The sequence below is a fragment of the Pseudorasbora parva genome, chromosome 9, assembly GCF_024679245.1.
Source record: "Pseudorasbora parva isolate DD20220531a chromosome 9, ASM2467924v1, whole genome shotgun sequence".
In the NCBI taxonomy this organism is placed as follows: domain Eukaryota; kingdom Metazoa; phylum Chordata; class Actinopteri; order Cypriniformes; family Gobionidae; genus Pseudorasbora; species Pseudorasbora parva.
In genome coordinates, this window is record NC_090180.1 from 16181415 (window position 1) to 16207690 (window position 26276).

Here is a 26276-nt window from a genome sequence, read left to right on the forward strand (position 1 = left end):
TTTTCATAGTAGCCTGCATGTAAATGGTCAGACCCCAAAACTGGCCACAGGCTCAGCACAGCACATGAATTCTGTTGACATTATAATACAGTAGTCATCATTAACTAAGCATTAGCTTCTCATGACTTCATCATGTTTGTGGCCTTTCAACTAAAGTGGTGACATGGACCTTTGAAACAATGATGAATGTGTTATTAATGATGGCATTGTGAAATGACATGGATATGTGCATGAAAGTTCAAGCCTTTACACACAGTTATCGTAAGCATTTTCATAGTTTAATGTAAGGTACAGATGAATATTGAAGTCGAAAAATTCAAGTTCACGTAAACTCTTCCCTCCCTCTGCTGCGGCGTCGCGTTATGACAGTCATCACGATGATGATTCAATATTCCTGTTATTATACTTAAAATAGTTTACAGAAAAAGCTTAACAAACTATTGGATAGATAAGCTATATTAAAGGGGTACTTCAGCGCTGGGAAGATGAATCTGTATTTAAACTGGGTCATCAATGAAGTAGAAATGTGAAATTATTTTTGAATTTGGTGTCTTCTAGACTGAGAAAAGACAGAAAATGTATTTTTGTCCCATGGGGATGAAAGACTACAATTCCCAGAATGCTTCGCTGCCCTGTGAGGCCATTCCCAACACCACCAACTTCATTACTGTGACTGAGTTAGAGAAGACACTACAATTAAAAACTGAACGTGTGTGTTCAATATAATGAGTGAGTCACCGCGCGAGTGTCACAGCCCTGAGCACTAACTGCAGGAGTGCAACTAACTAACTGCGACTACATTCGCGGCATACATTCACAACGCGAGTTCAGTCTGGCACGCATTTCAGATCATGCCTTTGCAAGCTTAACTTTCATAGAAATGAATTTGAGAAGTTAAAAGACTTACATTGCTCACCATAGCTCCGTTTAAATGATCCTGTCTGCAAGCTGAGCTCTCCCTGCCAGTTGAGTGTAATCTCCCATCCCCCATGCGCGGATTCAAAACATGTGGAAATAGCTCCCTCTGCTGGCTGTAGTCTTTAGCCCCTGGGCAAACATTCCTCCTATGATGCAAAAATCGTCATTTTGCATCATAGGAGGAATTTTTCCAGAAATAAAATGCATAAATCTCTTGTCTCAGGGAGATATGAGGGGGGAAAGCACAATAATTTGAATATTCTCCAGGGTTTCTACTGATACAAAGCCATATGCTAATCGCTGAAGTAACCCTTTAAGCCTACAGTACGCATCAATATCATAGACAGTAAAAGAAATGGACAGAGCGATCCCATAGACGTCAATGGCGGAAAGTGAGATCAATTAGAAGCACTCACTTCCTGATGGCTGAGCAAACTGTGCAGGCTCAGACTGAGCTTGACGACGTAGATGTGACGTGAGCAACCTGTCTGACAGTTGTAAGTCTTCTAGTAGTTGTGCAAAGTAAAATCTGAATCACATTGTTTAAATGTTTTGTCCCGTTGCTTTTGGCTCACTATCGGCTTCTCCCCATTCTTCTCCCTTGACTTTATCGGACTTTATGTTTCCACGTCCCCCCGACTGTCTCATAGACAGTAAAAGATTGTTTCTGAGCGTCTCCTCCTGTCTATACGGTAATTTCTCAACTGTGCGACAGAGTCGCGTTGGTTATGATGCAATCGTTAGCCTATTTTTACAAAAACAGCTTCTATGGAGCGATAGAGTAAGATACAAGGTAATGGAGCCTTTTATGCATTGTCGTGTTTCTTTAGAAATAAACAATGGACAAATGGAGTCTTTAAACGCCTCAGATGTAAAGTTATTCACTGTCAAAGTGACTCAAAAATTAATGGGAGTCAATGGGATGCTAACAGCAGGTGATGGCTTGGTTAGCAATGGGTGGAACCGCCCCTATGGGTGGAATACTTTCCGAGTGCTAGATTACGCCCTTGATCAATATCTCTTTCCTTTGTGCTTGTTGTGAAGCCGAAGCGTTTCCTCTGCACATGCTCGCTATGACTCCATGTTGCTTCGAGCACATCATTCTGCACATGGGATGTGCATTAGCGCATGCACGCTTTGCGCTGCCTATTGAAGTATTTTATAGTATAATACTTTAGCACAATAAAATATGGTTATCATTTCTTTTTCAGTCCTGTGTATCTTTTGTTGCTATTTTTGTCTTGTTTAGTCTAAATACCTGAACATTCTTAAAGCAAAATGCAGTTACTAGATAAGTAAAACGACATGATATTTTTTCTTGTTTTGTTGAAAATAAAATCCAATTCGTTTTTGCTTAAAACAAGATGAAGTGATTTGCCAGTGAAGTAAGAAAAATAATATTGTTTCTGATTGAAATCGTGTTTCTTGTTTTTGACCCAAACATAAAGAAGATTATTTCCCTCACTCGATTGGCAGATAATTTAGCTTGTTTTAAGCAAAGTATCACTTAATTTTGATTTAAATTTGGACTGAAAACAAGAAACAAATACCAAATAAGAAGAGTAAATACCAAATAAGAATTTTTTGCAGTGTAGTCAAATCTTTTGATAATTTAAAACATAATAAAAAAAATTTAAGGTCTATTACCTCAAACAGATAGTTGTGGTTAACAGGATTGCAACTGTTTTGAGCATTTTAAACATTTAGAACAGTACATTGCTATCAAGACTGTTTTTACTGCGCCGAGCCGAAGTACTCTTAGTACACACTTGTAGTTCGGTTCGTTTGGTTCGTTTGGTCTGGACCAAAAAACAAAAACAAACATAATAGTCCTGGTCCGCTTAGCGTTCACACGGGCATTTTTAACAGCGAACCTAAAGTTACCGAACCAAAGGCACAGGGAGACGCTCACAACCTGATTGGTCGGCTTATATGACGTAGGAGCTGGTTTACCGAACATTCAAAACAATACTGTGTGCGGATTACACGCGCGGGCATTTTATGCGTGTACATGGTATTATTTTTTACCAGAAAACTCATGAAGAGCTCATGAAATGTTCAAAACATTCAAAACAACGCGGTGTGCTGGATTAAACGCGATCATGTTATGCGTGTAACACATTTGGCATTATCTCTTACCAGAGAACTCAAGAGCTCATGAAATGTTCAAAACAACGCTGTGTGCTGGATTAAACGCGATCATTTTATGCGTGTACATGTGGCATTATTTTTTACCCGCTGAGAACTCATGAAGAGCTCATAAAATGTTCAAAACATTCAAAACAGCAGCAGGATTCCCTCCGTTGTGCAGAACAGACGGCCGCTGTCGTCTGCACCTACTAATAATGGGCAACACAGGAACTTTGATGAGAAGAGCCAGGTATGCTTTTTGTGTGTTTTTTCTAGCATTTTCGAAACATGCTCGTCTGACCAAATATTGATTAGGCACTTCCTCGTTGCTCCACGTTTGCCCTCTAATGTTAAAGTTACTCATTTTGGATACACCGATCTTTCCGCGTCGTCAAATCAGCTGCATTATGCGTCGCATCTTGTGACATTACGTCCGGTTTTTGGTCCGTTTACATGTCTTTGGTCCGTGTTGCGTTCATATATCAATCGAACCGCACCAGAGTTCGTTTGGAAGCAGACCGAGACCCATCTTTTTAGCGGTCTCGGTCCGCTTGTTTGGTGCGCACCAGGGTTCGGATGGCAGCGTTCACATATGTTCAAATGAACCGCACTAAACGAGCAATCGCACCAGGGTTCGTTTTAATCGAACCAAACATGACAAGTGTGAACGCACCCTTAGAAGTGCTAATCCACCATACATTATAGTTCTCCTTTTTAATCCGATTAGAGAAGTACCACGTTTTATTTTGTCACCATACTTGATCGTTCAACTATTTGTGTAACTGTATTTAAATAGGGAAAAGATGGAGGTGTTTGGTACTTCTAACTTGATCTCTGTTTGATTCTATAGTGAATGAACTGGGCTTAGTGGGCTAAGCTAAATGCTATCAGATCGTCACAGCGCGTCAGAGAGATTAAGTGCACGCACTGAGACGAGAGAGGTATGTATCAACTCGTTTTAGTTAAGGGAATAACCTAGTTTAATATGAAAAAGCAGTGAAGTAACCCTTTAATTCTGATTGAGGACACTCCGTATACTGCATCCTACACAGGACGTGTCCTCCGGAGGACGCAGCCTTTGAAATTTAACGAAATGAGACACAGCTATAGCGCCCACACGTGCAGAGGCAATGCTTCCGCTCCACAACATTAAACCATAGACAGTAAAAGAAATGCACAAAGGAAAGAGATATTAATACGTACTGTAGGCTTAATAGCTTATCTATCCAATAGTTTGTTAAGCTTTTTCTGTAAACTATTTTAAGTATAATAACAGGAATATTGAATCATCATCGTGTTGACTGTCATTACCTGACGCCGCAGCAGAGAGGGAAGAGTTTACGTGAACTTGAATTTTTCGACTTTAACATTCATCTGTACCTCACATTAAACTATGAAAAAGCTTACGATAACTGTGTGTAAAGGCTTGAACTTTCATGTACATATCCATGTCATTTCACAATGCCATCATTAATAACACATTCGATTCATCATTGTTTCAAAGGACCATGTCACCACTTTAGTTGAGGGGCCACAAACATGATGAAGTCATAATAAGCTAATAATTAGTTAATGATGACTACTGATGTATTGTATGATGTATTATAATGTCAACAGAATTCTTGTGCTATGTGCTGAGCCTGTGGCCAGTTTTGGGGTCTGACCATTTACATGCAGGCTACTATGAAAAGACATGAACATGCTAAACTCAGATGATTAATAAAAAAAACTCATGAGTTAATCACATGAATTTATATAACATTCTAGCCTGTTCATGCATAAGGTAACGTTGATTTTTGAATATTCCTTTAATAATTCACAAGTTCACACTTACATTACACAACTAGAGTGAAGCAAATTAATCAGGTTAATTGTCTGAATGTGCTCCTCCCGATAAATATAATAAAACATAATTAAAAGTAGTCTTACATGCATGAATTAGATGTTTTTTATGAACACTGAAAACATCAATAAACCATAATGTATGATGATTTACTCACCTTAGTTAATGTATTAATTAAGGTGTTGTTCATCCATGAAGTCATAAATGAAAGACTTGGTAACGCTTTAGATTACGGCCCAGAAAGTACTGTATAATTAAAGTGAATTTAAAGGGAATTATTTAAAGGGAATAAAGGGGTAACTATCAGGAAAATTTACAAATTATTTATACTGTAAGTATTTTTTAATTAAGGGGTAATTATACTGTAAGATTTTTTAATTAAGGGGTAATTATACTGTAAGTATTTTTTGGTATAATTAATGAATCAATGAAGCCAACCAAGAAAAATGAATGTGTTCTAAATCTGTTTTAAAAAAAAGTTTTTATTTTTCATTTTTTAAATAAAGGTTTCTGAGTGATATCAGATTGTATTTGTGTTTTTATTGTACTTACCCTGTAATTACATGAAACAAGAGGGGAACAAGAGCCACTTTAATTTACAGCCCGCACATTCATACTTACCCCGTAACTACATGAAACAAGAGGGGAACAAGAGCCACTTTAATTTACAGCCCGCACATCCATACTTACCCTGTAACTACATTACCCCTTAATTAAAAAATACTTACAGTATAATTACCCTTAATTAAAAATACTTACAGTATAATTACCCCTTAATTAAAGATTACTTACAGTATAATTACCCCTTAATAAAAAAAAAATACTTACAGTATAAATAATTTGTACATTTTCCTGATAGTTACCCCTTTATTCCCCCAATATTACATATCGTTCCCATATACTTACTTTATAGTTACACTATAATTACAGAAAGTTATGCTGTAAATTCACTTTAATTATACAGTACTTTCTGGGCCGTAATCTAAAGCGTTACCAAAGACTTTGAATTCCTGTTAGTTCCTGATGATTCATGAGATATTAATGCATGTAGTAATGCATAAGTCATGCATGAATTAATGCACGAATTCATGATAATTCATGTACCCTTACCGCAAAGTGTTACCGATGCATTTAATATATATATATTTAAGAATATATATATATATATATATATATATATATATATATATATATATATATATTCTTTTTGATAATATTTAAATACTTCACAGCAAAAAAAATTGGCATTTAAATCTGTTCCATTAGATTTCTAGTGAAAATTTGTAGTTTGCTAACTCAAAAAATCTTTTAAGATATAATTTATGTTTGTTTTTAATATAAATACTCAGTGTGATAAGCCGGGCATGACATTTTACTATACATGGCATTGGTTTTTACAGCTGAAACCCAAATGTGTGAACTCACTTTGCTCTGGTCAAATCTTGGTCTTTGAGAGCAGAGCCCTGCAGATATATGACTCTATGTGACCACATTGGAATTCGCAGTACATGTCTCACTGCTGCATCCAACTCTTTTGGGCAAAGGATGATGACATAGTGCTCCTGGAAAACATCAAATAGCCACAACAAAGGAAGTTTGTCAGGTATCTATTTTCTCTTTCCTGGAAAATTATTTGATCCATACATTTCATATAAACTTACCGAGACCTGCACTGATATAGATACAGCTCAACAGCTTTTTGGGGTGATGGTGATAATTGGCATTGTGACTTTTAATTGTGTGATTAAAGATGACAGCTTTAATTTTTACATTGGGTGAACTGTACTGACTACCCTGCTGAAAAATGCAGCATTATCCAATATGAATTTCATGTTGGCCCAATCTGGTAAGGACTGGTATAGTGACGGTTTAGTTAGCTGGTATAGTGCCGGTCTAGTTAGCTTATCAACCTGTATTTTTCAGCAGGGTGTACAGACATTACTTAAAGGTGAAATATGTGGTTTCTGCGACATCAGTGGCATCTACCATAATTAAAATAAAAAAGAAGCATATTTTGAAAACGCCCCTTTAACGTATGTCGCCTCCCCCAACTCAAACCACACAATGCAGCTCTTACGGGTGCTTTTGAAAGCAGGTCTCAGAAGGGAAAAGTGGTCAATTTTCAATAAAATGAAGAAAATATTGAGTAGGCTAATACTTGTGTGGAGTGAACGCTAGTGCTTCGCTTATAAAGTCCATTCAACATATATCTGCAACACCGTCCAAATAAACAATATATTGAAGTTTCCATTGTAGCGTGTTGCATCACAAAGCCCTATTCGCATGGACTGTTGAATCTTTAAAGGAAGGGCCACTGCTGGCCAAATGTGTGCCCAAAGCAGAATTGTGTTGTGGTGTCCCCATCTAAATATTATGGAAGTAAAAAAAAAAAAAAACACCTACTAGTTTTCAAAATAGAACATAAATAAAATAAATTGTAATTACAGTTGTTTTTACACAATTGTAGTACAATTGTAGATCTACAGCAAGAAAATATTAAAATTGTACATATTAAATAAAAACACATACACAATAATTTTATTAAAATTAACAATTATATTAATAATCGATTAGTTGGCATCCAACAACAGATATTTCAGCTAAATTAATGTTTTTGTGCTGAATATTAACTCTCTGCTTTGTGCTCATTCAATAAAGTTTGAAGCTTGCAGACTATTATGATGCGCTTTCATGCAAAATGGAAATACTCGTGTGAATTAGTAACATTTACAGATATTTTGCGCTGAGGACGCACACGCAACTCTCAAAGTGCATGACAGGGTATGGTAAACGCTCATTCATTTGCTTAAAGTCAGTCACTAACAGGTAGGCTTGGGCGTGTATGCAGGAATAGTGTGTCGTGTATGCTCACCAGAGGTGGACAAAGTACACAACTCTATTACTTGAGTAAAAGTAAAAGTACTACTAGTAAAATATTACCCTGTTACAAGTCAAAGTATTTGTTTTCAAAAGTACTGAAAGCTGCTGTCTGTAACTTTTTTGTGTTTAAGATTTACACAAAATATATAATGAGAATGTATAACATGAATCCATTTTCCAAACCGTGTTTTTGTCTTACCTTGAATCATTATGGTACACTTATAAAAAGTATTTATATTGGGACTATTCAGGCCAGACTGTTAGGTACCGCTGCAGAGGAGCACAGTCCCTGTGTGATCCACCATAGACATAAACAGAGAGAAGTAGCTCCGGTTGCAATGTTCTTCTGCAAGATGCATGCAGTTCTGTTTATTAACCACTAGAGTGCAAAAAGTTACGGACTGCAGCTTTAAGTATCAAAAGTAAATTTCCTTTTTATGCCAATGCATTATTTTATTATTGTTGTATAAATGCACACTGTCATCATGGTTTAAGCCAGTCAGTGATGCTCCATCTGACATACTACCATTCGACTAACTTAAACTCATTTAAATACTTTTATAAAAGTTACAAAGCTCTTTACAAAGCTGCTGTCACTTTAAGGCTGAATGCACGGATCCAATACACTGATACACTTATGATATTCTCCCAACTTTACTCTTATCTTTCTCCCAGACGTTTATATTTTTTATATTTTATAAGACAGGCACCAAGTGTATGCCAACTAAACTAATCTTGTTTTTTTTTTTTTAAACTGAAACATACTTTCAAAGTATGGCTATTGGTGCACACTTGTGCCTAAGAACCGTCTTCTTCCATTTTGCTAAAAACTGATCAGTGTTAAAAAAAAAAATGGGGAAAATGTTGGGAAAATGTATATGACCAAATAAGAGAGATTCGTAATAGACTGTCTGCTACAACAACAACAACAAAAACTTTTAAAGAAGGAAAAAATCACCCACCGACTTTCAGAGCTGCTACAGAAATGACTTTCGATCTAGGTAGAAATGTAGTGGAGTAAAAAGTACAATATTTGTCTTTCAAATGTAGTAAAGTAAAAGTCATAAGTTTCCAAAAAAAATGAATGCTCAAGTAAAGTAGAGATACTCAAAAAGTGTACCTAAGTACAGTACTCAAGTAAATATACTTAGTTACTGTCCACCTCTGAGGCTCACCGTCTAGTGCATTTCCCATAAAATGCATTTTCATTAAGTGAATGACCAGATTGCACAGCAAAAGTAAGTATTTTCTTATTATTTAATTTCTTATTATTAAATGTAAGATGTCTTATTACTAAAATACCTGCACAGGCAAATCATGATAATGTATGTATAATGTAGTAATAAATTGACCCCATGAACTGTTGATTATTGAATAAATGAAACAAACTATTTGTAAATAAAGCAAATATCAGTCCTATAATATCAGTAAGGACAGTAAAAACAACAATTAAGTATTTCAATAGCTGCCAAAAAGACCATCCGTTGGAACTGTGTTACCTTTGAGCTGTAATGAATTCTGTTTTATCATTTTTTTTTTCGTTGTACCTGAAGTCTGGGGTGGGCATAAAATTCATTTAGGAAATCCATCAGCAGGTTGATTTTGATTGAACTGACGCACAGCACCACATGTTTCTCCGTTTCTGCCCTCTGCCTGCTGTAATCTCCTCCTGACTTCTGCCGCTCCATCCACAAGTAGACCAGATCCTCAAACTAGTGCCATCACACCACAGAGAAAACACGATAATGCATAGATTTCACTCTCATTTTGTAATGCCATTAGAGATTGTTGCTCTAAGATGTCACTCATGGGATCTGGGAATTGTTAAGTGCATTAATATTGTATAAGCCTTTTAAGAGGATGGCTCCATTTCATACAAATTGCAAAGAAACCATGATATTAATTTTATTCTATTAAGAACACCACATTTTGACTGTATGAAAATGTGCCTATAGTTTTGTGTTGTTTTTTATTATATATTTTTTTAATAAAAAATATAGTATATATATATATATATATATATATATATATATATATATATATATATATATATATATATATATATATATATATATATATATATATATATATAACCTATTTGCTATAATGTAGTGACAAGATAAATGGCAATTATTTAAGTATGGAAATAGTTACAGAAATCATAAACAAGACCTTTGTCTCAAAATATATTCAATAATTTTAGTGATTTTTCATTTGCTACTTAAATCTCCAATAGAAAAAAAATAGATCAAATTAGCACAGAATCAACTTTTTGAAAGAACAATTACAACAACATAAATTAAATTAGCACTAATTAATTGTGCTAATTGTATTGTACATAATTGATATGACATGATAGTGCCATGATTGTAAATGGTTTGATATTCATTCTTTAAATTGAGATGACTCAACCCCCTTATAGTGCCCCCTTGTGGCAAGCAGAGGGGCGAGGGACCGTGAGAGCGGGCCGGTGACGAGTGCTAATGAGTGCCAGCTGCGCGCCACACCGGTCTCGTCTCGCGACCGAGTGACGGGCGCATTAAAGGAGGAGCGAAGGCAGCAGAAGAAGAGAAAGGACCAGGCCTGGATTTTATGTTATGTTTTGTCTACGTTTTGTTGTGTGTGTGCGGGAAGTCTTCTGTGAGGGGCTGCCTGCGTTTTATTATGTGTGTGCGGGCAGTCGTCCGTGAGGGGCTGCCCGCGGTTTACTTTCCTTTTGTTTATTTTGATTACAGTTGTTGATTGTTCTCCGGTTCCCGCCTCCTTCCTTCCCATCTATGAACTGCGTTAAACCACTTTTTTGGTTTTGGGCCACTGCCCCTCAAAATGTCTGTGCACGGCCCTGTTGAACGTCATATGCTGACCTGAGCTCCCTGCCGCGAGATTAGCATGAGCAATTGGCTAAAAGCCAATACCAAGGTACACCGGGAAGCATATCCTACGTGAAGAAATGCAACAATGCCTGCCCACAGGGAGGGCTTGTATGGGCTGCACATGGAGCTCATACAGATATTCAGCCGCAGGTGGAATGTTTAAACCCCAGGAGTGGCAAGGTGTCCTGCCAAGGGAAGAAACATGCTCGGAGAGACTTACTGTGGAAATAAACATGTGGGGGTTGCCCAAAGGCAAAGAATAGCCCAGCCAGAGAGATAGGAGTGTTGAGGAAACATGTTCGCTCAGCCTCACATATCTGCCAGGTTGAGCCATAGTCAAGTGGTCATCACCTGACCAAGACAGTGTGCGGTAACCTTCGTCACCTGTGGGGCGAGGTCGGTTGCTGCACGCAACCCCTGCATGAGAGCAGGGTCAGCATTGCCCTTGTGCATCTTTCTGAGTACCTTCACTTGATGGACTTGAAGGATAGCCATAGCATGCAAGGTGGATGAGGCCTGGCCTGCAGCTTTTTAGGTCTTAGCCACCAGGGAAGACATAAACCTACAGAATTTAGACAGGGGCTTTGGGTCACCACACCATATCAAACAGCTCTGACGACACAGTTGCATCGCAACAGAATGTGTACCCTTTCATTGTGGCGCCGTTGAGAGCAGCAATGGTGGAAGAGGCTGCTGAACAATCATGAAAAGTCAGTGGGGACTTCAAAAATTTCAACACCTCTTCATGCACTTCCGGGAAGAAGGGCAATGAGGACTGACAGGCACTTTATGCACGAGCCATCCCAGCCCATCATCCATCCTTGAGCACCTGGGACATGGAGGAGGGTCCCACTCAAGTCTGATGCTCTCAATTGCCGGGGCAAGTATGGCTGTAAGCTCCAGATCAGACTCTGGCAATTTCTGGGACTCTTAAGGGAGGCAACACAGCCAAATCCTCATCTCCAATCCAGCTCACCCTGTGATGCGGTGATCAATATGTAATCATCTGCCCCAAATTAGACACCTCCAGTAAAGTGGATAATTGTGTTTTTATACAGTAAAATTATCTGCCATTATAGTTTAGAATTATATTTGTATTTCCATGCAAGGGGATCATCATACTGGCATCAAAAAGTTGGAAAAACTCTATTTCAAGAGTTGATATAATAATAATAATAATAATAATAATAATAATAATAATAATAATAAAGTAAAGTAGTATGCAGAAAGAAAAACCACAGTGGGCAGTGCGACGTCTCTCGAGATGCAAGCATCCACTTCCACTGGGCTGAACCTCTCGCACATGGCTTCCACCACCTCTGGGTAGACCCGCCACTCCCCGGGCCTCAGCCCCTGCCTCGACAGGAGGTCTGGTCCCTGATTTCGGTCCCCGGGGATGTCCATCGTCCTGAGGGATGACATTTCCCCCCTGGGACCATAGGAAGACCTGGTTCGCCAGTATGCATAGAGGGCGTGACCTCAGGCCCCCTTGATAATTCAGATACAATACTGCGGCCTTGTTGTCGGATCGTATTGGGACATGGTTGCCGTGGAGGTCCAGGAAAGAGCTCCTCAGAGCTTTGTAGAACGCCAGCATTTCCAGGCAGTTGATGTGCCAGGAAGAATGCCGGGCTTCCCACAGACCTCCCGCAAAGCGGCCGTCCATGACCGCGCCCCAACCAGTGAGGGAGGCGTCTGTTAAAATGGATTTCCGGCAACATGACGCTCCCAGCACTGGATCTTGGGACAGAAACCAGGGTTTCTTCAATAACTAGGGAACCAAGGCATCTACGTGTTACCCTGATCATACGGAATGGATTTCCCCTCCGGGAAAACCCCCTGGTCTTCAGCCACCACTGTAGGGGTCTCATGTGCAACAGACCAAAAGGTTTTATGTTGGATGCTGCTGCCATGAGCACCAGCAGTCTCTGAAACTGCTTCATAGTGTGGCTGCTGCGTAGTTTTTCTCTGGAGACCATCGCCTGAATGAACTTGATACGTACAGGAGACCATTGTGTCCACATCGTACTCAAGCTTCATACACCTCCCAGGAACCTGGTTCTCTGGGAGGGCATCAACGCTCTTCTTGCGTTGAGTCTCAACCCCAAACACAGATTATGGGCCAGAACGACATCTCGATGCCGAACTGCCATTTCTCACGACTGGGCCATTGTGAGCCGGTTGTCGATAAAATTCAATATACGGATGCCCTGGAGTCTGAGAGGAGCCAGAGCTGCATCCATACACTTTGCTAAAGGTGCGAGAGGAAAGAGCTAGGCCGACCGGAATAACCTGATACTGGTATGCTTCGCCCTGAAAGATATTTCTCAATAAAAACAGCCGGCACCCTCAGGAGCTGACTTCATGCCTCGCACCAAACAGTATCACATGTACACAGATTGCATGTGTTCAAACTTATTTTATTGCAGACCCGTAATCTATGCGCTGCCTCAGTAACGCGAGATCGACACTTGCATTATGACGTGGCAAGCTCTCATTTACTTCACTCCTTCGATGCTGAGCACCTCTAATTCCTCGGAATCAAACTACTCAAGCATGTGGTTCTCCACCTGGGGGAAGAAGCCACAATGCGGGCTTCCGCACGGGGACAGAGAACACAGAATTACTACAGGCAGCCCCCTCAAGAACTGCCTGAGCGCCCTTATTTTATGAATGAGGATTTATTTTATGAATAAGATCAAAAGGATGAACAATGCAGATTTATTTTTTACAGTGATATTTGATCATATTTATCAGGGGGTACCAACAATTTTGACCACGACAATTATTTGTGATCTTATTTTTTTAAGAGTGATAGCTGCCGTTACTATGCGCCTTCCCCCCTTATGTAGCTTCTGGGTATGCTGTCACATCTATGTCATGACGCAACACCAATCAAGATTGGAATAGTTTCCTTCAGACTTGAGATGCGCTGTTGCTAAGGGAATATCCCCAAATCTGTCGTTCCGACGCAGTACGAAGTTCCCTCAATATAGGGAACCTGTATTTCACTAGTTCACACTTACAAATAATCAGATAAAGTAAAGGAGTATACATTTTTGGCATGCTGTCCGAGGGGAGGGCTCCATTTGAATGTTTTCCTCCGAGACTTTGTTAATAAATCATCATCTTAAAGTATAGGATCAAGAGCAAGCTTACCTGGATAGGCAGGACCATTAAAGCGACAAATATCATGATAACCACTAACAACTTGGAGGGCCAGATATCAGGAACAACATCTCCAAACCCCACTGTTGAGAAGGTCACGATGCAGAAGTAGAAAGAGTCAAAAACTGTGAATGTGAGTCCAGCCCGCTGCAAATGCTCAACTCCACAAATGCTGAAGAAAGGTGGAAAATACAACAAAAGTAAACAGCACAAAAGTGTCCATGTTATGTTTACAGAAAATGAGTGAATACTGCAGTAATTTATGTATCAATACATTATTATTGTAAAATTATTCATATACACTCACTGGCCACTTTATCAGGTACACCTGTTCAACTGTTCTTTTAACGTATGCATATAATCAGCCAATAATATGGTAGCCAAACAATGCATTTAGGCAGATGTGTTAGCAGTGTGTGCAGCATGTATAAACCTTAATTAAACAATATATTAATCAATTCACTAGTTCACACTTACATCAAATTAAATACAGTAAAGATTATGCTTATTTGGTGTGCTGTCCGGGGGAGGGATCCGGGCTCGGAATTTGTCCGAACCAAGAGTATCCCCTGTGATAGAGATACTCTAGAACTGGACTGGAGTGTATTATAGATTGTGTTGACATCTAATAAGAGTTTGTTAGAATCAAGTGAGGAGATGCTAAAAGGAATGCTAAAATGAAAATGGTCAACGAAAGAAGGTAAATCTGCTGTATATATATATATATATATATATATATATATATATATATATATATATATATATATATATATATACATACACCTCTTATCGTTGATTAGTTTGATGTGCTCCACTTGTGTTTAATTAGGTTTAATTATCTGAGCGTGCTCCACTTGTGTTTAATGAGGTTTAATTATCTGCACGTGCTCCTCCCGAAATTTTGTTAATAAATACTTCACTTCACTAGTTCACACTTACATCAAAATAAATAGAGTAAAGATTATGTGTATTTGGCGTGCTGTCCGGGGGAGGGCTCCGGGCTCGGAATTTAGCCCAAACCCAGAGTACCCCCCAAAAATTGCAAGAAGCAGAGGACAGCCATCAGAATTTAAAATTTAAATTTTTAAATGATGTTTGCACTTTGACATTGAGGAGCGTCATTTCAGCAGCGCTTCAATTGATCAGTGCAATCCGTCACAGTTCTGAACGCAAGAAATCATGTGAAAATGACTATTCCTAAAACAGTAAATGTTTAGCACACATAAAAAAAAATGATTCTGCATGTGCTCATGTTGTTTTCACGTGTCTCGGAATCATTTGAATGTCCGTGTTTACTACAGTATGTGCGTTGTGTTAAATATATTCATCAAGCCATTGTGTCTCTTCAGAAGACTTACATTTGGATTAGACACTCGATTAGTTATTTTTACAAATCTTTTATGATAGTTATTGGATATTTTTGATACAAAGTTTGAGAGGAAGGGACAGTCCCGCCCCTGGTCCGTAGTAGATGAAGCGCGAGCTGTGAACGTCGCATGGATGCGTTCTAAATTTCTGTTCCTCTTTGCCGTTTGTTTTTCTGTTTAGTAACGCAGTTGTCAGTGGAGTGTTTAACTGCCCCATGTGTGCGAGGGATATACGGTGATAATAAACCCCATTTGAAAAGTCTTATACGTGAGTTTGCTTCACTTGGCTGCAACCATTCAGGCCAGCTAATTGGCCTCTTTGTGTGAAGCGTATAATACGACATACAATATTAAATCACAATAAGGAAAACATTGTCATTTTTAATAAGAATTCGCTTTGGCATGAATGTGTGCGATTCATTGTGAACTGCTCTGAATGGAAGCATTGGTGACGTGCACGCCTGTAGAACGCTCAGAATCTGAAACGTGAGGCTCACATTATCAGCTGGTTCCAAACTAGTGGCTGATCATTTGGCATAATATGCGCTTTGTATTAGCCTCTTTTAGTGATTTAGCTTTACCAGCAAGTAACATTATATTTATAGTTCATCACCACAGCAACCTTGTGCAGGTCCATGATGAACGCAATTGTCGCGTGTGAAAAGTATTGTCTGTAGTACGCAGAGGCGGCAATCGCAAGAAAGATCGATGTGTGCCTGTAACAAATTATTTAAATTTTCTATTTCTGTTGTAGTTTCCCCTGTTGCAAGTCTGCGGTGTGCAATTTTTAAACTGTCCGAGCGCGACTCCGACGTCATTTTTATTTATGTATTTATTTATTTATTTATTTATTTATTTATTTATTTATTTTCTAAAACAACCAGCTGTATGTTACCTTAGAACAATGATTAGACTTTAAAACGGAAATGCAATTGTGATTCGTAGCAAACACAATTACATTCAGGAAAAGCAGAATTGGTTTTACTGTGATGGAAGTGGCCAAAATGGCTTAGAACTCTGTAAGGAAAATAATTTAGCATTGTAGAATTGCCATTCTACAATGCCATTCTACATTCTTCGAGCTGTTTGAGCGATCTATACAGCGTGGGCGGGCGAGGCGACCAGCCGGAAAAGGCATCCATGCTAAAATGAAAATGGTCAACGAAAGAAGGTAAATCTGCTGTATACACACCTCTTATCGTTGATTAGCTTGATGTGCTCCACTTGTGTTTAATTAGGTTTAATTATCGGAGCGTGCTCCACTTGTGTTTAATTAGGTTCATTATCAGCATGTGCTCCTCCCGAAATTTTGTTAATAAAAACCTCCCTTAATAAGGAATTAATCCACGATTTGGAACATTTTTTTTCTGGCAAGACGCAAGAGCTTGTTCGGCGTGAACAGAGGTCGTTATGGGTATTCTCTAGCCATTGAGTGTTCATCATTTGTACACGGTATCGCAGTGCATTATGATATGGTTTTGAACAGCATTACATCCAACATATTTAAGGGTATAGAGGACAATTGTGGCCGGTTTATGTCAAGTGCTCTGCTTACTTGCAAATCCTTTTATTATAAATTATACATTATCGTCTCATATATAGAGTAGATACTATGTAAATAAGAGATTCATTGTGCTGTGTAGAAAGCTTCATTAAAGCTACATAATGCAGTACTTGCATTTTGTAGTATTTTTGCAGTAAAATATCCAAAAACCACTAGGCCAGTGTTATATATTTTGTTCAGTTGAGTTCTTACAATATCCCAAATGTTTCCAACTATTTGTAAATCCTAAGAAAATTACTATTTTAACCAAGGAGCCAGGACTTCTGAGCATAGCGTCTGAGGGAGTCGCCTGTCAATTGCGTCATATCTGCATTACCCTTGGTTTTATTTGACAGAAACGCTTTACTTTTAGCAGTGTGATTGCATCATCGCAGTGATTTAAAGATGAGTGTCAGCTTTTAGACATGCTGGAAAGTTTCGGAGTGACATCCTCAAAATTTATGAGCTATTATTATTATCATGCATGCATGATTTATTTCTCCTTTCCCACAGTTTTTATTTTATTTTTATTGATTGGGTGGACAGCCGTCAATCTGGGTGGGACAGTGCCACCTTGGCCCTTATGTAGCCTCGCCACTGCTAACAAGGTGTACCCAATCAAGTGGCTGGTGAGTATATGAATAATAATCTTATTCATTCTTATTCATTTCAATTCAGAATTGAAATATTTACTACAACACACTTCTGCAGAAATTAAGCCATGATGAAATGAAAAAGATTATTTTCACTGTTATAACTTTAAATGTTCTGTATATTTTTAAATTATGCAAAAATTATTTATTATTATTATGTATTTATTTATTTTTGCATAGCAGTCAGTTTTGCTTTCCTTTAGTTCAATTTCACCTAGTCATTATTAAATAGCAATGACACTTTTCCTCTCTAAAGATTAAATATGAATCTTAAAAAAAACATTTTTTGATTGGTTACTTCATTTTAAATTGACATTGTACTTCCTCAAATAAGTACTGAGTAATATTAATTAAGTAATATTAAATGTACTTACTACGGAGTTATGGATAGGGTTTGGTTTAGGGTTACTTGTATTATGTATAATCCATAATTTACTGTGCTACCATTACTATAGTACATGTGGTAACACGTAACTACGTCACCATAAAATGATCTGTTACCAAATTACTCTATTTGATATTTCACATTATTTATGAGGTTTACAAAGAGACAAAATCAGCTAAATACTTTTGAATTGCATCATGGTCATAATGTGTTAGTTGAGCATGATGCATTTATCATTCCCTAAAACATTGGCTGATGTTGCAAATGGTCATGAAGTGATGGGATAAGGAAATGACAGATGACTCATCTTTTGCTCCAACTCTCTGTCTGCATTAGCTCTCAAAATGCCACCAAGTCTTTGAACAAACAGCTTGTGAATATCTCCTCTAAAATCGTTGCAATGCATTTACTGGCAGTGTAATGGTGATCATGTAGTGCTGTCTGTGGTTTTCTAATGATGAACACTTGACCAAAGAGCAATTAGTATATTGCTTTAGTCCTGAGATAAAAGGAAAAAAACTCCAATATATTCACTGCAAAAAAAAAGTTAATGTTGATGAGGTCTGTAGCAGATAATATGCAGTGACTTCATTGGAAAAACAAAGAATTCTAGAGTTTTTCTCTTAACAGAATACACTACGTTTACCCAGATATTTGCCCTAATTTTGCTTATGCTACTTTGTAAATTTTGGACAGTCTGAGTTGTCAGATTTCACAGAAAATCCTTTCGTGCATGATGGAAACAAACTAAATTTTTTTCATCTTTAGTCAGATTTTAGCATACACATTGTTTTCAGGGTTAGGGAAAGGTTTTTTTTGTTGTTTTTTTAAGTAATGTTACAATATTGCATTACTTCCTAAAAAGTAACTGTGTCACAGTCATGGCTATGTGGCGATGCCAGTTATTGAAGAGACTCTCGCGGTCCATCTTGTGCTGAATTCAGCTCCATCTTGGAAGACCTGGCCCCTAATGCCGTCCAAACCATGAATACTTGTTTTCATATTGGTTGGAAAGTATTACTTGGCCGCTGGACAGACAGTAGCAAAACTTCATTCCATGGCTGTGCTTCAAGCTTATCAAGCTGATTTACTGAGATGGATGTGGGGGAGATCTTGATTCCAGAGCATGTTAAGGAACTCAGGCAGGCTACTGACTTGGCACTTAGAGCTACCAAGCATGCTTCCTGCTCAATAGGCAGGTGGAATGGTGTCAGTAGAGTGCCATCTGTGGTTTACTGACATCAAAGAGAAAGATAAGTATTTTCTGTTAGATGCCCCCATGCCTAAAGACAGCCTATTTGGAGAGTCTGTGACTACTGTGGTAAACAAATTTAGAGACTGCTGCTTTTTGCCAGCTCATTCACACATAGGTCCAGGGAGGTCAAATTCCAACCACCACCAGTATGTTTACGCTCATCTTCTCTACAGTACCCCTCTGAGGTACCTTGTAGTGAGCCATCACCTATTGACTTAGTCTTAGTTCCCTCCAGTTCGCTAGCACCAACGCAGACAGATATACTTGAGTTTAACAGCTAAGGCCTTGGGTTCTCAGGCCCCCAATGGCAGCTCCTGATTCCTTCACTCGTTTCCGGAGGCCAGACCCGAGTTTGGATTAACCAAGCAAGCTATTCACCTCTCTCATTGTGGCCTTCTGGCTCTGTTCTTAACTATCCTGCTTCAAAATGCTTATTGGTATTAGGCCGAGCCCTTTCGACGAGCAATGCATCAGAATCTCCCAGCATTGCACTCCCAGCATTGCACTCCCGGAAAAACTCTAGGGTCACATGCATGTGGTTGTTTATGACGACAATGAAATTCCCCACTGTCAAAGGGCTGGGCTGATCAGATGACTGGACTGCTCCCTGTATTAGAGGTTCCCGCCGCTCATGTGCCTCAGGGCCCTACATAGGTTGAACAGTCTATGACACTAAGTTCATTAGTTCCACATGTGCTTCCTGTTTCCACAGATGCCAAAGGTTCTCTGCAATAATTAGAACACCCCTAGCATAGTACGTGGCAACACCTGCCCCCATTCGACACCGCAGCTACACCATCCAATTTCGGAAAGGTCCACCTCTTTCCAACAGGGTCCTTCCCCTGACAATGTGTCCTTGGGAGGGTTTGACGTTGAGTCAGGAGATTCTGTCACTCTTAGAGAAGGGGCTATAGAACAGATAGGAGACACCCCCCACCCCCCACTCAGATAGACTCAGGCTTCTATAGCCATTTTTTTGTTGTGCCAATGAAGGTCCAAAAAGTCAATGATATGTTGACTTAGGCTTAGTTCTTTGTCATTTAAGGAGCCTAGGTTTACAAATAAACCTTTAGAAGAGTGTTGTTGCCACATCAGCAAATTACTTTTCTAGGTGTAGACCTTTGGAGTCTGGAAAAGGGTGCATCATGGCTGGCACATAAATCGTTTGGAGTTACTAGCAGTGTTTCTGGCACACAAATGTTTCTTACCCTATCTGAAGGGGTGTAACTTATTGGCCAAGATGGATGACATGACAGTGGTCTCGTACCTGACTCACTAGGGAGAGCTACGTTCTCATCCCCTGTAGAGGCTGGTAAAGCATTCCTTCCTTGGCCACAGACCAGGTTCTTGTCAGTTACAGTGGTTCAAAGTCCAGGTCATTTGAACCTGGGAGCGGACCTACTTTCGAGGCAAGGCTTGGAACTAAGAGAGTGGAGGCTTCCCTCTTTGGTAGTGAGTCTCATATGACAGTGGTTTTGGCTGCTCTGGTTCTCCCTGAAGCCTCCGTCACGTCTGGGTATAAATGCCCTGGCCCAGGTGTGGTCCAGGACAATACTTTTTACCTTCCGACCAATTTGTTCTGGCCCACTCAGATATGGTTCTCAGACCTAGTCAGTCTGTTTGTCTGTTACCCTCCTTGGGACATTCCCATCAGAACAGACCTGCTGACTCAGGCCCAGAGGATGATTTGGCATCACTGTCCGGAGTTGTGGGTGTGGGCCCTGAGCAGGGCACTTTAATGTATTCTGGTCTCTCTGTTAAAATGACAGATACTGTACTATTCTTAACTCTAGAGCCCCATCCATTCCTGAAGTGGAAGCTGTTTGCCTCTCAGTGCAGTCAACATTACCTGGACCCAGTTCATTGCCCTTTCAGTTCAATACTGGAGTTCTTGCAGAGTTGCTTTTCGGCAGGGGTAGCCCCAGCCACTCTTAAGATTTTTGTGGCAGCCATATCTGCTGAGCATGTAGACCTTTCCACCCTGTACATATTTCCTTATGGGATCTTTCTATTTTTCTGGAAAGTTTAGCACACCATCCAAAAGTCTTTTTGCAACCCATGCCAGGTTATGTTCCCAAGGTTGCTTTGACCTCCTTTTGTTCCCTACAAGTGGTTTTTGGAGGGCTTTTCTCCTCCTGACTCGTAGACTGGGAGTGAGGTGTGTCTGTTCAGTGATCTATGATGATCTGTTGAACATTCAACCACATGGTGTAGATCGGAGCAATTGTTTGTGTGTTTTGGAGGTAAAAACAAAGTAGCTGCCATCACCAAACAGTGTGTCAATGGGTGTCTCATTGGGGGATCAAGGCTTTTTCTGTGGCCTCTGAGGCGCATGGCTTGGCTTCTGAGGATGGATGGACATGAGGATGGCTCCCTGCTACGATGTTTTATATGCTTGGGCAGACACTGTGCCCAGCCTTCCAGCTACTCTCAGTATTCTCAGGATGGTGATAAGCACTACAAGCCCATGAGATGGCATTATGTTATAAGGAAGGCCATTAGTCACACTGAAGGTGTTCTCATAGCATCTCACTCCCTTCTCAGAGAACTAAGGTTACATCTCTAACCAAGATGTTTGTTAATTGATTACAGATATCACATAGATGCAGTCTGGCAGTGCATTCCAGGAGTGGTGCATATACAGCAAGGCAGGGATTGTTTCCACACGGAGTCTATTTTATGCTGTGCTACACGGGCTGCATTAAAATCGCAGTGCATTGTTTGAATTAAAATGTTTAACATGTATTGACGCAAAATACGTGAAACTGGGGTAACGGTCTTACTTTAGCAATAACAACAAACAAATTAAACACAGATGTGAAGTTTAGATAAAGGTATTTTTGCATATTAGTATGGTTGCATTGGCTCATCAAATGTCTGCAGCAAAGGCACGGTCAATAAAGTGAGATTAAATACATAAAGCATATTTGTGTTATTTAACATATTTAACTATTGCAGGTTTGTGAGTTTGCGTTTCACTGTTTTTATTAATTTCAAGGAATACTGAGTATGTTTTTGTGCAAGTGAGATGAGTAAATACCTCCTGACATATAGTCTAGAATTACAATAACCATCATGTGTACACAAAGCATTACCTATTTGAAAAAGTAACTTGGATATTTTGCTGTAAATTTAAATGTGTTACTTAAATAAGTAATCTGTTTATGTAAGTCACATGACTTGTAATGCATTACCCCCAACACTGATCAAATAAATTGAATAATTCACCACATCATTTAATTTGTCACACATCTCCTAGAAATGTTCTGAATTACTTGAATGTCTGGTAGTGTGTGATCCTCAGTCATTTAGTGCATAATGTCAAGTTTTCTCTGTAAACAAATTTAGCAACTTCATGATGCCTGGCCTTTTAAAATCCGGTTTCCGTATTACAGGCTGCAAACCACTTTTGGGCAACTATGTAAAAGAATATTTCACAATTAGTCTAGCAACACACCAGGGATTAATAAGGATGTGAACACATGCGGACAAGCACATTTGTGGTGACTAAGTGCTCCTGCCTCTAAAAGCAGAAACTGCAAAAATGAGCTGCAAATCAATCAGTGAGTTTTATTTTTTTATTTATTTTTTTACCCTGAACAGATCTGCACTAATCTAATGCATTCTCAGGAAAATTAGAGCAAACAGGCAAACTTAAGACCGGGAGTATTAATATGCTTACGACCGAATTTGAGTTCTGGTTTAATCTAGACGGTTAATGTGTGTGTGCCTTGAATGTGAGTGTGTACATGAGCTGACTCACAACGTGAAAATGAGGCAGACAATGGTGGAGATGAGGATGAGGACCTGATTGAACATGGCTGACTGTGTCCAGTGAATAGTACGATGAAGATCATTCTAAGAGCCATAGAGAAAAATATGATGGAATTATGTTGAGTAGGCAAACCATTTTTGGTTTAACTGTATTTTAATGCAATCTACAGAAGGCAGACAAATAGTCTGATACATTTTCTACAGTAGTATTACAGTATAACAAATTAATATCTATACTTTTTTTCAAAACATATACTCACAACCATGTTTTCCAAAGTACGTTTTGCCAACCAGCAGTTCAGAAACACAGGGATGAAGAGGTTCCGTAGTGGAGGATGAATAATCTGTTATAACAAAGACTGCCGATTAAATTTTCACAGAAAACGTCTCTTATGTATGTAACCTTAGTTCCCTGAATAGGGAACGAGACCCTGCGGGAACGGCTCTGCATGATTGCGTCCAGAAGCACGCATGTAACCAACCAATGAGATGATAGAACATCTTAGGCGGGTGACGTCATCGACCCGGAACCTATAAAGGACCCGTGAACACAAACAGGCACTAGCTTCTGAAAAGCCTGAAGTAAGCGCTCTGTGTAACCATTGTCTGCCAGTTCTGTGTCTTTGTAAAAGAGTTTCACCATCTTCATACACAAAAAAACAATATACTGACTGCACACAAGAAAGAGATCAGGAACGCCAGTCTTTTAAAAGCAGATTAGACAAGCGTTTCCTTCCCGCGCACTCTGCTCAACCTCCACGTCGGGGCTTGCCGTTTTTTCCAGACCTCCACACTGAGGTGTCGAGGTCGTGGAATCATCCGGTCTCATCCAGGATTTTCAGCCCACAAACATCCACCTATAGCATTCAGGGAGTCACCATGGTGATGCAGCGTCTCGTTCTCTATTCAAGGAACTAAGGTTACATACGTAACCGTTTCAAGGGAACTCGAGCTGCGTCACCGCTGCGGGAATGACAATACCCTCGTCCCCATACGAGCTGGATGCCCGTCCAACGTTGGCTAATGAACGAGCACCCGTGCCCCAGGGGTGGTGTTGAGGTCAAGCTCATAGAACCTCACAAAGGTGTGCGGTGAGGACCACCCTGCCGCATCACAGACTTCATTCAGGGAAGCCCCTGATAACAAAGCTTTAGAAGCCGCCATACTCCTAGTAGAGTGGGCCCTTACAGCCAAGGGAAAAGGCTGACCGGCCACCTCATAAGCAAGTTAGATCTAACCTTCTCTGCTTAGATACTGGGCCCCCACGAGAGGGTGGCCCAAAACAAACGAAAAGCTGTTCAGTTTTCCTCCACAGGGCAACTCTGTGGACATAAGCATTAAGTGCCCGCACAGGGCGGAGCAGATTGAGTGTTTCCTGGTCTGACGTCCAAAAAGGAGGAGGACAAAAAGCCAGCAGTATTACCGGCCCTACAAAATTAATAGGGACTTTAGGAATATAACCCAGTCTGGGATATAAGAAAGCCTTTCCAAGCACACAAATTCCAAGCACGGAATTTGCGTGCTTGGAAAGGGCGCCACAGAAAGTGCTTGAATGTCTCCAATTCTCTTAAAAGATGAAATAGCCATTCAAATATTGCTTTAACAGTGAGAAACTTCGCAGGAACTTCTTCAATTGGCTCAAAAGGTGCCAAAGAAAGGCCCTGTAATACAATGTCCAAGTCCCATGCCGGCACCCTGGTGCGAACCTGAGGCCTAAGTCTCAAAGTGTCACGAAGGAAATGAGTAATTAGCAGATGTTGCCCCAATGAAACACCACCCAGAGGCATGTGGTAAACAGCTCCGGGCGAGCGTGCAAGATTGTCCCCCTCACCTGAGAGAGTAGGTCCTTCCCTTCCTGATCGGAATCTCCATTGGAGAGCCGTCCAGGAGAGATACAAGGTCCGAGAACCACACTGGCCAGAACCGGGCCACTAATAATAGATGGACCCGTCATGCCGCACTCTCCCTAGAAATCCCGGAAGCAGAGCAATCGAGGGGAATGCATACAGAGGCAGCCTTGTCCACTCCTGTATTATGGCGTCCAGCCCCAAAGGAGCTGGAGATGTTAGGGAGAACCACAGGCGACAGTGAGACGTCTCTGACGACGCGAACAGATCTACTTCTGCCCTGCCGAAGTTCTCCGACAGGAGCTCCACGACCTTGGTGTGGAGTCTCCATTCCCCAGGCCTTGGCCCCTGTCTCGACAGGCTGTCTGCTTCCACATTTAAATACCCCGGGATGTAAACTGCTCTGATCTAACTCAATTTCCCCTGGGCCCACAGGAGGAGCTGACGAGCCAGCTTGTTTAACGGGCGTGACCTCTACCCCCTCTGGCGATTTATGTAGGAGACTACTGATGTGTTGTCCGGGCGAACCACATGATGGCCCCTGAGCTCTGACAGGAAGTGTCTCAGGGCCTGAAACACAGCCAATATCTCCAGACAATTTATGTGCCATGAGCAATGATGGTCCTGCCACTGGCCCTCGGGCCGAGCAGCCACTCATGACCACTCCCTAGCCCATGAGGGAAGCATCCGTCGTTAGAGTGACTCGACGACAAGAAACTCCCAACACTGGGCCTTGAGCCGAGAACCAAGGATGTCTCCATATTATCAATGTAAGAAGGCAACGCCACGTGACCTTGGTAATACAAGAAAGATTTCCCCTCAGGGAAAACCCCTTGGAGCCACCACTCCAACGGTCTCATGTACAGCAGGCTGCAAGGAATCACGTTGGACGCTGCTGCCATCAGACCCAACAGTCTCTGATACTGTTTGACAGTAAGTGGTTGATCTAGTTTCACCCCTTTGACTGCTGAGAGAATCAATCCCACAGAATGCTCTGATAGGCGAGCCCGCATGGTGGTCGAATCCCCCACGACCCCAGACAAGTAGTTCTCTGAGTTGGCAAAAGAACACGCTTCCTGGAGTTCAATCTCAGCCCCAGCTTTCTCATATAAGCGAGAACAACATCTCGATGTTGAACTGCTAATTGTGCTGACTACGCTAAAAATCAACCAATCGTCCATGTAGTGGAGAATTCGGATCCCCTGCATACTCAGAGGAACCAGAGCTGCGTCTACACACTTCGTGAAGGTGCGGGGAGACAAACCTAGACCGAACGGAAGAACCCGATATTGGTACGCTTCTCCCCCGAAAGCGAACCTCAGGAACTTCCTGTGCTGCGGAAGGATGGATACATGGAAATATGCGTCTTTTAGATCTATCGTGACAAACCAGTCCTCGGACCTGATCTGTGACACGATCTGTTTGAGTGTAAGCATCTTGAAACTGAGTTTTGCTACCGCTCGATTCAGAACGCGCAGATCTAAAATGGGCCGCAGCCCTACATCCTTCATCGGCACAATGAGGTACCGGCTGTAAAACCCCGACTCCCAGCTGGGAGGAGGAACCTTTTCTATAGCCCCCTTTTGCAAAAGAGTCTGTACTTCTAGAGACATAACCAGAGCCTGCTCGGGGCCCACCAT

At 40.5% G+C, this 26276-nt stretch overlaps 1 protein-coding gene across 1 annotated transcript in view; it reads right to left on the reverse strand.

The window, feature by feature from the left end:
• Window positions 1–26276, reverse strand: part of kcnt2a (potassium channel, subfamily T, member 2a) — a 78563-nt gene that overhangs the window by 44466 nt on the left and 7821 nt on the right. Inside the window, exons 8-12 of the mRNA XM_067453142.1 lie at window positions 23050–23133; window positions 22779–22873; window positions 13804–13984; window positions 9319–9483; window positions 6317–6453 (exon numbers count right to left, since the gene is read on the reverse strand). Coding sequence (XP_067309243.1) covers window positions 6317–6453; window positions 9319–9483; window positions 13804–13984; window positions 22779–22873; window positions 23050–23133 — 662 coding nt within the window. The remainder of the gene's footprint in view (window positions 1–6316; window positions 6454–9318; window positions 9484–13803; window positions 13985–22778; window positions 22874–23049; window positions 23134–26276) is intronic.